Source organism: Pogona vitticeps, chromosome 3 (assembly GCF_051106095.1).
Source record: "Pogona vitticeps strain Pit_001003342236 chromosome 3, PviZW2.1, whole genome shotgun sequence".
Lineage (NCBI taxonomy): Eukaryota > Metazoa > Chordata > Lepidosauria > Squamata > Agamidae > Pogona > Pogona vitticeps.
This window is the reverse complement of record NC_135785.1, coordinates 211,536,267-211,549,516: the sequence shown is the minus strand read 5'-3', so window position 1 is coordinate 211,549,516 and position 13,250 is coordinate 211,536,267. Positions and strand designations below refer to the sequence as shown.

The window sequence follows — 13,250 nt, the reverse complement described above, 5'->3', positions numbered from 1 at the left end:
TGACTTTCTCTAGAGCATTGCATCCAGAGTGTTGCATCCAAATTATCCCAAGATGAAACAATGGATTCCTTCTGAAAATTAGAGAAAAAAAGTATGCACTTCCTGTACAGTGAGCAATGCCTGCAGTTCCAGTTGCAATATGCTTGTTACCCTAACAGGTCCCTGTTACCAATATATGCTGTATATGTTGAACATCTTTCACTTGCTACCATCAGAACCTGACTTAGTCTCAGTTCCGGTAGCCATGATGTTGCTAATTAGCTTTACTGTATAAGTAGCTTCTCATTACTATCTACAGCCAACCTATTCCATCACTTAGGCTTCTATTTTCGCCTTGGGCCTGCTCTCCCGCAATACATTGCTCTTGTCATTACAGCTATTGGGAGCTTCTTCAGTGACACCTTACTAGCAGATACCTCACCTTGGTAGTCCACCAATATGTGTGAATCACAGAGACCACCTTGCTTATCTGTGACTGTGGTTCTTCAAGTGGTTATCTGTGAACTCACATAACCCATCCTCCACCCCCTCAATGTTTCACTGCTTTATTTTTGCAGTGGACTTGGACCTTAGGAGTTTTCTCTGAAGAGAACTTAGGCATGCACACTAGAGGTGTGGGTGCAGGTTTCCCACCAAAAACTATGCAACTCTAGAATGTTCTGGGCACAGCTCTGTGCAGGTAAAATACCCATACACTTGAGTTCACGGATGACTGTTTGAAGAACCCTAGTTACAGGTAAGCAATGTGTTCTTTCTTTTTTAATGTGGCACATTTATTTTTTGCTGGTTTGCTGCTTACTGACACACTGGCCAAAATCCTGTTGCCTTGTTCCTCAAGTATAGTGCAAGTGATGTAACTTTTAGATTCTCTACAATGATTTCTTAGCTTGAGGCAATTTGCCTCAAGAAGATTTTGGCCGCTAAAAGCTATCAGCTATTATATTTGCTTGTAGATTTTGTAAATACCTGTCATTGGAGAATGATGGTTGGCATGACAACAGAAGTCATTCCATTGTGTTGGGTGGATTGACATTATTTTGGCATTTGATCCCAGTGTAAGCACCAAGGCTGTAATATGCCACAACTGTTGTTCTGTTGTAGCCACATAATTATTTGCAAGAGAAACTGCTTAAAGGATTGTATTGAAATGCCACATTTAGGAGGAAGGAAATTCAACTCTCTTTGGAAATAGAATGTTCCACTTCCAACAGGCATAAGCTGGCCATGAAATTATTGTGGCACTTTTTTGCATAGATGGTAATTCATAGATTGCTTGCAAACCACACACAACTTGCTTCGAAACCATACAATTTTGTGTAAACAGCCAGGATATGTCTTAAAAGGAGTGTGAAAGATTCCACTCTTTCTAGTGTTAATATTATATTATATTATATTAGTCATAGGAAAACCACCAGAAATTCTGTTGTACAACTTATGCCATGGCATTTGTTTGGACTTTAAAAATTTAGATTCCCTCCACCCCTCAAAGGCTCTCTTTTTCATCTCGGGGAAGCTTTTGAGGGCAATTTTTGGGAATTACAGACTTCTCCCTATTATGTGGGTCCAGTGACTTCTCCATGATGAAAGGTATTCCATGAGAGCCTCAGGACTGTCAGGTAGAGGAGGGATCACTAATTTTAATGATCAGCTTTATGTGGCATACCTTCTGACAACAGGATTTCAGCCTATATATTGCTGATCCTTATAATATACTTACAGCATTTTTCATTGCTTGTTGTGAACATGTGTATGTTCTTTCTCAACAGCAAGATGTCAGTGAATTTACACATAAATTATTAGATTGGTTAGAAGATGCCTTCCAAATAAAAGCTGAAGAGGAACAGTAAGTAGTCATTTTATAAGGATACGTATCTTGATTTCCTGTATATCTTACCTATTTATCTCATTTTCCCTGAGAATTTCACCTTCAAAAGGAATATGTGTCTCTTATTTATCTGAACAAAAACATTCTGGCAAATCAGTAGTAGTGATTCTGATTAAATATTTCAGTCACATAAGATGAACTGTGAGACTGAAACAGGAATTCAGTAAGAATAGCATATTCTCCTTACTCTGGGTCAACTGAACTATTCCCTTCCCCACAGCTTCTATATGAGAAAGGGAAGAGAGATTAAGAAAACCTCCCAGATTATCTCAGATCTGTCTTTTCTATTTCTCTACTCTCCAGAGTTTCAAAGAATAAAGTACACTTTGTTCATATGGTCAGGATTTAGTAGTGGTTCCTTGCTTTAGAAGAAATGGTTGTATTTTATAAATAATATGAGCCAATTTGTGAACCCCAGTCAAACATTAAGACACAAATCAAATATAATAACAAAAGTTTTAGGCTTTGTATTCTGCTAAAAACTATTGGCTGTTTCAGAAGTGGAGTATATGCTAATATATAACAGACAAGATTGGAATTAGCTCTGTTGAATACAACAGTTATAATATAAAAGATGTGATAATTAACATTTTCTTGAAGCAACTATTTTCTTGTAACTCTAGCCTCTTCTTTTACATTTAGATACTCAAAATATTTATTGTCTCTTTAGGGATGGAGAAAAGCCAAAGAACCCAATGGTAGAGTTGTTCTATGGACGGTTCCTAGCAGTTGGAGTTCTTGAAGGTATTGCTCTTGAATGGGAACATTCTTATAACTGTTTCTCTTTTCTTTCATCAGAATTTTAATGATGAACAAAATGTGTGTGCAGATTTTTAAAAAGTGTGTCTTAGAGGAATAGTAGACTGAAAATAATTTGTGAAAATATTTATGCATACTCTAAAACTATGTGCAGTGCACCCAAAACATTGTTTAATATTGCATGTTTTAAATTAAAGGCTTAAAATGGTGTCAGCATTATGAAAGTTCTTTACAGACATTTTACAATGGATAATGGGAAGGGAAACTCTCTTTATTCATCTGTTTGTCCAGTGTGAGGCCTGAATTCCGTGTTAGCTAGCTCTGGTTGCACATTCTCATTAGACTTGCCCAGAGCTGTCCTTCCCTCTTGATGTAACTGGGGAGGCTTTTCTGGGTATAGCAGTTATGTGCGTGGGAAATTCAGTATATACATCACTGCTGTACCAGAGAGAATATTTCCCATAGTTCATTAAATTGTCTTAGACTGAGGCCATTGCTCTTTCTTGAGCAAATATTGTTTGTTCTGGCAGCAGCATTCCAAAATCTGAGACGTAAATTGCTTTGCTGGGATTTCTTAACAAATGCTTTCGGAGACGGAATCTGTATCCTTTAGCTGTCTAACATACAGCATACACTACTACTGGGCAGCAGACTTTTAAAAAACTTTTTAAAAACTTTTTTTGAAAACAGTTTTGAATATTTTCTTTGAATTGAGACTTACAGGTGTGTACTACTTGATTTAAAAACTCCTTCCTGTTACAAAGGGAGATATTTTAAGAGGAACTAAAATCAAAATTAGATCTTTACATTGTCATACTAGTGTAGAACCACGCTTTTTTCCTCCTACACTAAACAACAGGATTTTAACAATAATTTTGTATTTGGCAAAACAGTTAGATTGTGTTTAACTTCTGCTCATAGTCTGGGCCACCATACTTTGGTAGTAGATCACGTTGAGATGTCCACTACATGAGCTTGTCCAGTTATACTACACCAATTTCAGCCTGTTAAATCATCTGAAGTTGACAAACCATCAAGGAGAGACATATCAGGCCCATCTGGAAAAAAACTGAACTTGGCAGCGGATGATTGTAACAACTGTCGTCCTGTCGCCAATGTTCCTTTTTAAAGTAGGCTAGTTGAGAGGGCGGTGGCCAACCAGCTTCAGGACTCTTGGATGAAACCAGTGCCCTTGACCCATTCCAGTCGTGATTCATGGCATGAATACATTGGTCACCTTACACAATTACCTTTTGAAGGAGGCTGATGGGTAAAATGTTCCAGTTGGTCCTTCTTGACCTCTAGCAGCCTTTGATACCATCGACCATAGTATCCTTCTAAAGAGGCTCTCTGGATTGGGGATCGGTGGCCTGGCTTTGTCGTTCCTGGAGGATCGCCCCCAGATAGTGCATCTAGGGGAGTTGGTCTTGACCCCTTGGACTCCCTTGGACCCCTTGGACTCCCGATTGTGGAGTCACTCAGGAGTTGATCATCTCCCCATTGCCATGTAATATCTGTATAAGGCTGTTGGCGGGAGGTCATCTGGAGATCTGGAGTGGCGTGTCCTCAGTATGCTGATGACATGTAGCTCTATCTCTCCTTTCATCCTTCTGCAGTGGATGCTGTCCTGTCCCTTGAGCGCTGCCTAGCAGCGGTACTGAAGTGGATGGGGATCAACAGATTGAGGCTGAACCGGGGCAAGGTGAAGGTCTTTCTGGTGGGTGCTCCAGCTGTCTGCAGATTGGGTGCTTCCTTTTCCTTTCAGGATGCTACTCTCTCTGCGGTTTTAGGCAGGTTTTTCCTGAATGACTCGTGGTCTGAAAAGGATTTTTAAATTGATTGTTGTACTCTGTTGTTTTAAATATGTTTTAATATTGATTTTATTTGCTATTTTTAATGTAGTACTTGTTTAATTCTTTTAAAATATTTATATATTTACTTTACTTTTTAGCTTTTGAATGTTGTCTTTTTAATGATATGAGCTGCCTTGGGTTCATTTAGGGAGAAACGCCCCGAGTAGACATTGTCTAGAGGGGCGGGGTAAAAATCGAATAAATAAATAAACATGATAAATAAAGGCGGGATGGAAGTATTTTAAACAAATAAATAAAATAAATGAGAAACCAGGACTTCTCGGCAGTTGCTCTCAGCTATGGGATGAATTCCCTCCTGCAATTAATCTAGCCTCTTTGTTGGTGATTTTTTAAAAGAACCATTAAAAACCTTGTTATTTAAGCAGTCATTCCAAAACATTATACCTGCAGCTTCAGCTGAGCTTAGGTAGCCCAGTTGATAAAGTCTGCTGTTTTAAATGTTTTATGCAAATATATTTTTTATGCTTTTGACTGTACTGTTTATTTCTATTTCATTATTTGTATTTTCTGTTCTGTTAAATTTTATTTTAATTATGTTGTTTTTATTTGTTGTAAACCGCCCAGAGTGACCTTTGGCCAGATGGAAGGCATAAAAATGAAATAAATAAATAGTCTGTAAATTGCTATAAAATCACAATGCTTTTCTATAGTGTGCGTAGCTGGTGGTCAATGCTTACTACTGAAATCTTAACACCTCCCTCTTTGATAAGGGAAGAAATTTGAAAATGCAGAGATGTTTGGCCAGTACCCTCTTCAGGTTAATGGCTTCAAAGATCTGCATGAGTGCCTAGAAGCTGCCATGATTGAAGGGGAAATTGAATCCTTACACTCAGAAAATTCTGGGAAGTCTGGCCAAGAGGTGAGTGATATGCTTAGAGTTCTAGAGACATCTGTAACCCTTTCCATGATGCTAACCGAGTTTAAAATATAGATGACACAAATGCAAAATATTTTGGCAGGTCATTTATTTACTCTGATAAGCCTTGTCTGCTAATTCAGCCCAATGGAAGAGTATCATATATTATAGATTTATTTAGATGACTACAGAGCTGAAAAAAAATATTTAGAGAGCATGGCTGAGCAAGGCAGGGGGTTTTTTTCCTTAAAAATTATGTTTAATAATGATCAAAAAGTTATTTTTAGGGGGGCTCTTTAATAATGATTCTACTTCAACAGGATATTAAATACAAATAACCATGATCCTAAGGGGAAAAAAACATTAACGTCCAGTACAGGAAAGTGGAAGTTAGTTAACAGCTTGGAAGAAACAAGTTACAAGTAGCATAGTTGCATATAACTAGGTTTATTTGCTTTGGATATAGTAATAACTGTAGCAAAGCTATAGTTCAGAAGTAATGCAGTATAAAAAATAAGATCAAGGTTTGTTTCCTCGTGCAGTGAATGACATTTTCTGTTTATATTCAAAAGTTACATTTAAAGCAATTTTTCTAATATGCAAAAATTTCAATTAATGCCATTTTGTTATCAAATGTAATATCACCTCCTCAAATAACAGAAAGTAATTTAAAAAATAATGAACAGCACAACAAATAATGTATCAAGTTACCTTTTAAACCAGGCTTGTCCAGCCCAAGGGCCGCATGCGGCCCAGGTCAGCTCATAATGCGGCCTAGTGCAATTTTTAATTTTTAAAGAAATTCCAAAGTTTCAAGATACACTGCTAGTGCTTGCAGCCGGAATGTGGCCAGGGCATGTCACAACAGTAGAGGGGGGGAGAGGGAAGGAAGGAAGGAGTACGAGGGGAGGACAAGGGGGCTGTGTGACTGCATTTTGCTGTCCCCGTCAATAGGTGGACCCCCTCCCAGCCCCATAAAGCCGCCGGAGTCGAAGCTGGCAGCCTCTGCTGTCTGAGATAGCAGCTGCCGGTAAGCACGCTTGGAACAGGGCTGCGGAGGACGGCTAGGGCTGGCCCCCCCAATGCAGCCCAAACCAAATGTATGTGCGGCCCAAACCAAATCTTCATCTTCTAATGTGGCCCAGGGAAGGTGAAAGGTTGGACACCCCTGTTTTAAACCATCACAATGAACAATAACTATGGGTTACTTTGCAAACAGTGGACACAATTCTATCAAACATACCTATATATATATGTTATTGTGCTGAATACATAATAACCACATGGAAATTCAATGAACTTTTTTATTTATGTGAAATATAATGTTTTACTTCTAACTCTATAGGCAGATTAGACCATATGTGCTTCTCCCACACAAAGTTCATGAAGCATGTGCATCGTATAACAGACATGCAGCATGTGTCAAGCTGTAATTATAGCATTTTCTGGCTTCTAGATGTATATATATAATATATATAAGGGCATGGCTTCTCCATGTCTAAATATAAATGTATAAGTGTGTGTGTGTGTATGCGCATAGATGTTCTGTGCCATCTTATAATACATGTGCCAACACCGTACCCTTACATATAAATATCTCTTGTCTATGTAACATCCGAACCCTAACATCTAGGAAATACCATTCACTAACATGAAACCAACATGCCAGAATATCAAAGTACAAAAAATGAGGTTGCTTCACTTTTAGCCATTACAGTCACACATATTTTTAAGTATTCTTTGTGTTCATTCAACTTTACATTACAAAACAGAACAAAACAATCTTTGCTAAGTAGCAAAGATACAGAAAGTACATTATGAATTAAGGTTTGTTCCACAGGTATATCTATAGATCTTTCCGTATTTACTGGGTTTTCTGTGTAGATAAAAACTTTGCTTCATTTTTTTTCCTGATCTTCACTAAGGTTCTAGGATAGCATCATTCCTAAAGAGTTTCATGGTGTAGTTATTGCATCCAAAGTTCAGCATAGAACGTTGGATTAAAGAGAGCAAATTGTTCATTTTGTGGGAAAGCAGATACTACAGAACTGAAATTGTATGCATCTGATAGTTTGATTATTATGTGCCAATGTCAGTAATTTGGATTATAAATGTGAATCAGAGGGAAAAAAATGTTTTCTCCCCCCCAGTTTTTTTTAATCTAGAGCCAATGTGTGACTACTTTAGCATTTTATTCTATTACATTTTCTTTTGAATAAGCTTGTACTGTATTCAGTTCGTAGATTTGTCAATAGTAGTGAATAAACAAGAAAAGTTGTTAGACATGAAAGAGAAAAACATGACTACAAAAACTGCCAGTTACCAGCACAGAGAAAATGTCATCTGATTTTATATCAGATGATACATTTTGATTAAATATGAATGCTGCTGCAATTATACAGTAGAACCATTATTGTAGAACGAAGCATGAAACAAGAATTGATTTTGAAGAATGCTAGAAAAAGATACCTTTTTGGAAGGAAGTCTAAGAACAGTGGTTTTTGTCCAAGTTAGTGATATAAAGGACTTAAGAAATGGATCAAATGTCCAAACATTTGAACAAATGCATCTCAAAATGTTTTTAATTTGGTTTACACTGATATACTCTCCAAACTTTTTTTCCATTTACATGATGGTTTTTAAGCCTTTTTTTTTTTTTTTTTTTTTTTTTGCAGAAAGAGTGACTAAAATTCAGTCATTTGTTCCTGTGTTTTCTTTTCTCAGCATTGGTTTACTGAGCTTCCTCCTGTTTTAACCTTTGAGCTTTCAAGATTCGAATTTAATCAGGCTTTGGGAAGGCCAGAGAAGATACACAACAAGTTAGAATTCCCTCAAGTTCTATACATGGACAGGTACAGGATCTTGTATAATATTATCTGGACAATCTAGTCTGCTTTGTAGTGTGCAGAGAGCACTGACCAATTATTTGACATGTTGCTTGGTGAGTTTCTACACTTTAAACAGCTCTACTTGGGAAAATTAAGACAATGAGTAAATCTGTGCCTTTCCAGGAAAAAAAAAAAGTCTGAGACACCGATTGTTCTGAGTGACAACCTACTGGCCTCCCAAAGTTAGGGATTTCTTTTCTTTGAGAAACTCACCAAAGCTTGAATATCTTGGCTCTTCTAGAAAAAACAAACTTCACAGGTGTAAAAAGTTCCAACAGAACAAAAATTTTAATCTACAAATAACCAGTGGCTCTTCTGCCTGTTTTGTTATGTATGTTTCAGGATACAATTTTGGGGAGCAAATAAATAATGACTAGTGTACATGTCTTGTAAATATATTTTAAATAAATTCTGGATTTCTTTGTTCTAGCAGTTGTAGCACTATTAATATACTGACAAATTTTAAAAAAAGTTTATCATGGAAATTTCTGTTCCTTTTTACAACTCCTGTAGAATACAATTCATTTAAATTGGAGTCTGGCAAGCTACATGTTGTGACTAAGAAATGTAACTCATCTGTTGCTTTTTGTTTTGGTAGATACATGCACAAAAACAGAGAAATTACACGAATAAAGCGTGATGAAATCAAGAGACTTAGAGAATACCTCACAGTATTGCAGCAAAGACTAGAAAGGTAAGGTACAGTTGTGTTCAAAATTATTCAACCCCCAATGCTGTAAAGGGGTTTAGGGACTATAGTGTACATTTGGAATTGTATTCAGAATGAAATCCTACAAGGACGTTTTAAAGAACCAAATGCAACTAAAATAACATCAATTGTTTATGTAATACAGTAGTAAATGTTTCTTTTGTGGTTTCTTCATTGCCACAATTATTCAACCCCTTAAAGACTACCACTCTGAAGAAGAGAGGTTCATTCAGGTGTTTTCGATCAGGTATTGAAAACACCCGTGGATGTCACCGAGCACCAATCAAGCATAATAAGCACCAATTAGGCAGCTTTAAAATGACTGTGATACTCAGCTCCTTCTAGACATTTACTGGTGTGGTTACAAACATGGTGAAGTCAAGAGAATGGTCCAGGAAGACAAGAGAAGAGGTGATTTGTCTTCACAGGAAGGGCAATGGCTATAAGAAGATTGCAAAGAAGTTAAACATACCAAGAGACACCATAGGAAGCATCATTCGCAAATTCAAGGCAAAGGGCACTGTTGAAATGCTACCTGGTCGTGGAAGAAAGAAGATGCTGACTTCGACTGCTGTGCGCTACCTAAAGCGTAGAGTGGTGAAAAGTCCCCGTGTGACTGCTGAGGAACTGAAAAAAGATTTATCAGATGTGGGTACAGAAGTTTCAGCTCAGACAATAAGGCGCACACTGCGTAATGAAGGTCTCCATGCCAGAACCCCCAGGCGCACCCCCTTGCTGTCTCCCAAGAATAAGAAGAGTCGACTGCAGTATGCCAAAAGTCATGTGGGCAAACCACAAAAGTTGTGGGATAGTGTTCTGTGGACTGATGAAACAAAATTAGAACTGTTTGGGCCCATGGATCAACGCTATGTTTGGAGGAGGAAGAACAAGGCATATGACGAAAAGAACACCTTGCCTACTGTGAAGCATGGCGGAGGGTCAATAATGCTTTGGGGCTGTTTTGCTTCTGCAGGTACAGGGAAGCTTCAGCGTGTACAAGGTACCATGAATTCTCTTCAGTACCAGGAGATATTGGATGAAAATGTGATGCAGTCCGTCACACACCTGAGGCTTGGGAGACGTTGGACCTTTCAACAGGACAATGATCCCAAGCATACCTCCAAGTCCACTAGAGCATGGTTGCAGAGGAAAGGCTGGAACATTTTGGAGTGGCCATCGCAGTCACCAGACTTAAATCCGATTGAGAACCTCTGGTGGGACTTAAAGAAAGCAGTTGCAGTGCGCAAGCCTAAGAATTTGACTGAACTGGAGGCTTTTGCCCATGAAGAATGGGCGAAGATACCCGTAGATCGCTGCAAGACACTTGTGTCAAGCTATGCTTCACGTTTAAAAGCTGTTATAACTGTAAAAGGATGTTGTACTAAGTACTAAGATTGAATGTCACTTGGGGTTGAATAAAAACTAATAATGATGTGAGCACAGAAAAGACATTTGTGGTTATTTCATTATAAACTTAAGGTTATATTTCTCTGACCTACAAGTGCCTCTTTCATGTAAATGTAAGCAAGATGACTGAATGATCAAAATCAATGTCAAAATGGCCAAAACATTCAATTTCAGTGGGGGTTGAATAATTTTGAACACAACTGTAGAACATTGTTCTGCTACTAAATGGAACTCCTGAGGAATTTCAAAGATGGTTCTCTAGTATTTTTCCTCAATTTTTTTTCCATTTCTTTTAAAATTCTGCACTCTTCTCAATTCATAAGTAATAGAAATGGGGAACATTACATTTCATACATTGGCTTTTGTTGCAATGGGAATAAGTAGGCCAGAGTTTTTCAGTTTTGGAGGAGGTAGCCATGTTGCAGCTGTACAAGCATATCAGGCAAAATCCAAAGAAACAAAACCAGACAAAATTATGTGGCACCTTAAAGACTAACTATGATAATTTAATGTTTTTGTGGACTCATCCACTTCATCAGACATGCTTTTAGACTTTCTCCTAATATTTGGAAGATGTATCAATTCATTGTATCAAATCATTGGTCAGTTTTGTCCAGTACATTTTCCATTGATTAGTATTAGCTCCTCTGGGTTTCAGCTTGGGGCTTTTCCTAGACCTACCTGCAAATGTTATGAATTAAACTTGAGAACTTAGTGCTATATCACTGAGTTACATCCTTCCCCCAGTTGATACAATGACATGAATAAAACCTGTGTTTGAATTTAAGTGTCAGACATTATGCTAGTTCCATACATATCTTTCCCTGATGGAAGCTATTTGTGTGCACTAGTTCTTGAAAATTGGCTCAGGCTAAACTTAACATAAGTTTTCCTTGGAGTAAAACCAGCTGGGACTATATGGCAGCTGCTTTTCACAAACACTTTCCAGGTGGAAAAGTCACCACCTGGCTTGTGATCTGTGTTCTGTGTTGTAAACACATTTTTGTTGCACATTGTTATTATTGTTCCTGAAGTAGGCTTTGTTCTCTGGGACCACAATTAAATGAACTGCTTACAAAATACAATGAATGCATGTGTCTGGGAAGTATTATTTCCCTATAATATGGATATGAATATAATATTTTTCCAGGTATTTAAGCTATGGTTCCGGTCCTAAACGGTTCCCTTTGGTAGATGTTCTACAGTATGCGCTGGAGTTTGCATCAAGTAAGCCAGTATGCACGTCTCCTATTGAAGATCTTAATACTAGTGCTCTCCCTAGTGGTACTTTGTCGACACAGACAATACCAAGGTAAACATGTCTCCTTTATATTCAGTGTTTCTCACTGTAATTTGCGTAACAGCAGTTAACCAGTTATTTATTAAATGACCAAGCAGAAGACTACTGTAGTTATTGTATTAAAGCTGACTTGAAAATGTGTTTATACTGGCCACAGTCTAGTAAGATCTTCAGCCCATTTGAGATAACCCCTCTGTTTGAAAAAAAAAATGTGATTGTACTATTTCTGGAATTTTCCTTACTCTCTCCCTGAACATCTTTTAAAAAAAAAGAATAAAAGAAAAAAATATTCTGGTTAGTCCCAATTAGAGTACGTCCAGGAAATCAATGGAACTTGGTCAGTGAACATACATTTAAGTACTGTTGACTTGATGATTCTGCACTAGTGGGGGGCTCACACAGATTTAGATTGCATTTTTGATGAATGTTTTAGAACCCTGTGGATGCCCCCTTCCACAGGATGAGAGTAAAGTAGTTGCCCAATGGATGAGACAAAGGTTTTTACATTGAAGGGAGTGATAAACCACTCTTGAGTAATCTCTACTTAGAAAACTTTGGAAAGGGTTGCCATAAATCAGAATGGACTTAATAGTATACAATTAATACATTATTGGCCGTTCAAAGCTTCGGAATCTGTGAGGTGCTATTAACCCTGATGCAGTTTTTAAGAAAAGTAGTTTTTCTAATATAAAGATTAGAGATGGGCATGAACTGCAGTTTGGTGCAGTGCCTGCACAGGTATTCCATGGGTGTTGTGCGCTCCCCTGACCCACCTTCTCTGGGTGATTGCTCACTCGCCAGGAAGAGTGCGCTTTCCTCCTCCACCTCCTCCGGTTATCCTCCACTCACTAGCAGGAGCTTCCCTCCTCCACTTCTTTGGGCACTCAGAGGACGGCAGAGAAGCCCATGCTCCTGCCAGTGGGTGGAGGATCACCTGAGGAATTGGAGGAAGGAAGTGTACTCCTTCTGGTGAGTGGGCATTCACCCAGAGGAGGCAGGGGAAGGAAGCGGTGACATCTACGGAACATTTGTGTAGACACCGTGATAAACTAAGTGGAACCACGGTTCATGCCCATCTCTAGTAAAGATAAAGTTTTTTTTTACTCTGTATGATTCTTTCTTCTGTAAAATGTGTAGATCAGGCTCCATTCTAAGATCTGTGGACAAGATGAAAAATAAGGACTTTTATACAGCATTGGTCAGGGTCGCATTCTGCACATTATGGTGTTTTATGCATTTTAAAATGTGTACTTTTAAGTTGTTTTAAAGATGATATGTTTCTAAATAGTTTTATATGGCTCTTTAGCCCTCTTTGAGATTCATCTGGTGTTCTAGTAATTCCAGTAGAACTGAATCCCACCTAAAAGATTTAGGATTGAAAACATATGTTTTTATGCTAAATTAAACAGGTGGAGATCTAAACAACATGTAGCAATTCATCCTGCTTAATGACTGCATGGAAGATAGAGTGATGGAAATCTGACATAAAAGCTGTGGGAATTTTTTTCGCAGTTGTTAGAACGTATTTAAGTCCATTTGTTGACGGAGGTTTGCAGTCATTTCAGGTTGAGG

At 38.0% G+C, this 13,250-nt stretch overlaps 1 protein-coding gene across 12 annotated transcripts in view; it reads left to right on the top strand.

Annotated features, from left to right (window-relative positions):
* The window catches only part of USP25 (ubiquitin specific peptidase 25), a 412,805-nt gene that overhangs the window by 32,847 nt on the left and 366,708 nt on the right, over positions 1-13,250 (top strand). For 10 of the 12 annotated variants that reach the window (XM_020785423.3, XM_078388967.1, XM_078388972.1 and 7 more), the window contains exons 8-13: positions 1,767-1,843; positions 2,556-2,629; positions 5,229-5,377; positions 8,099-8,226; positions 8,861-8,956; positions 11,529-11,690. In XM_020785423.3, the coding sequence (XP_020641082.3) occupies positions 1,767-1,843; positions 2,556-2,629; positions 5,229-5,377; positions 8,099-8,226; positions 8,861-8,956; positions 11,529-11,690 (686 nt within the window). The remainder of the gene's footprint in view (positions 1-1,766; positions 1,844-2,555; positions 2,630-5,228; positions 5,378-8,098; positions 8,227-8,860; positions 8,957-11,528; positions 11,691-13,250) is intronic. The other 2 variants (XM_078388974.1, XM_078388977.1) reach the window with 1 other exon arrangement.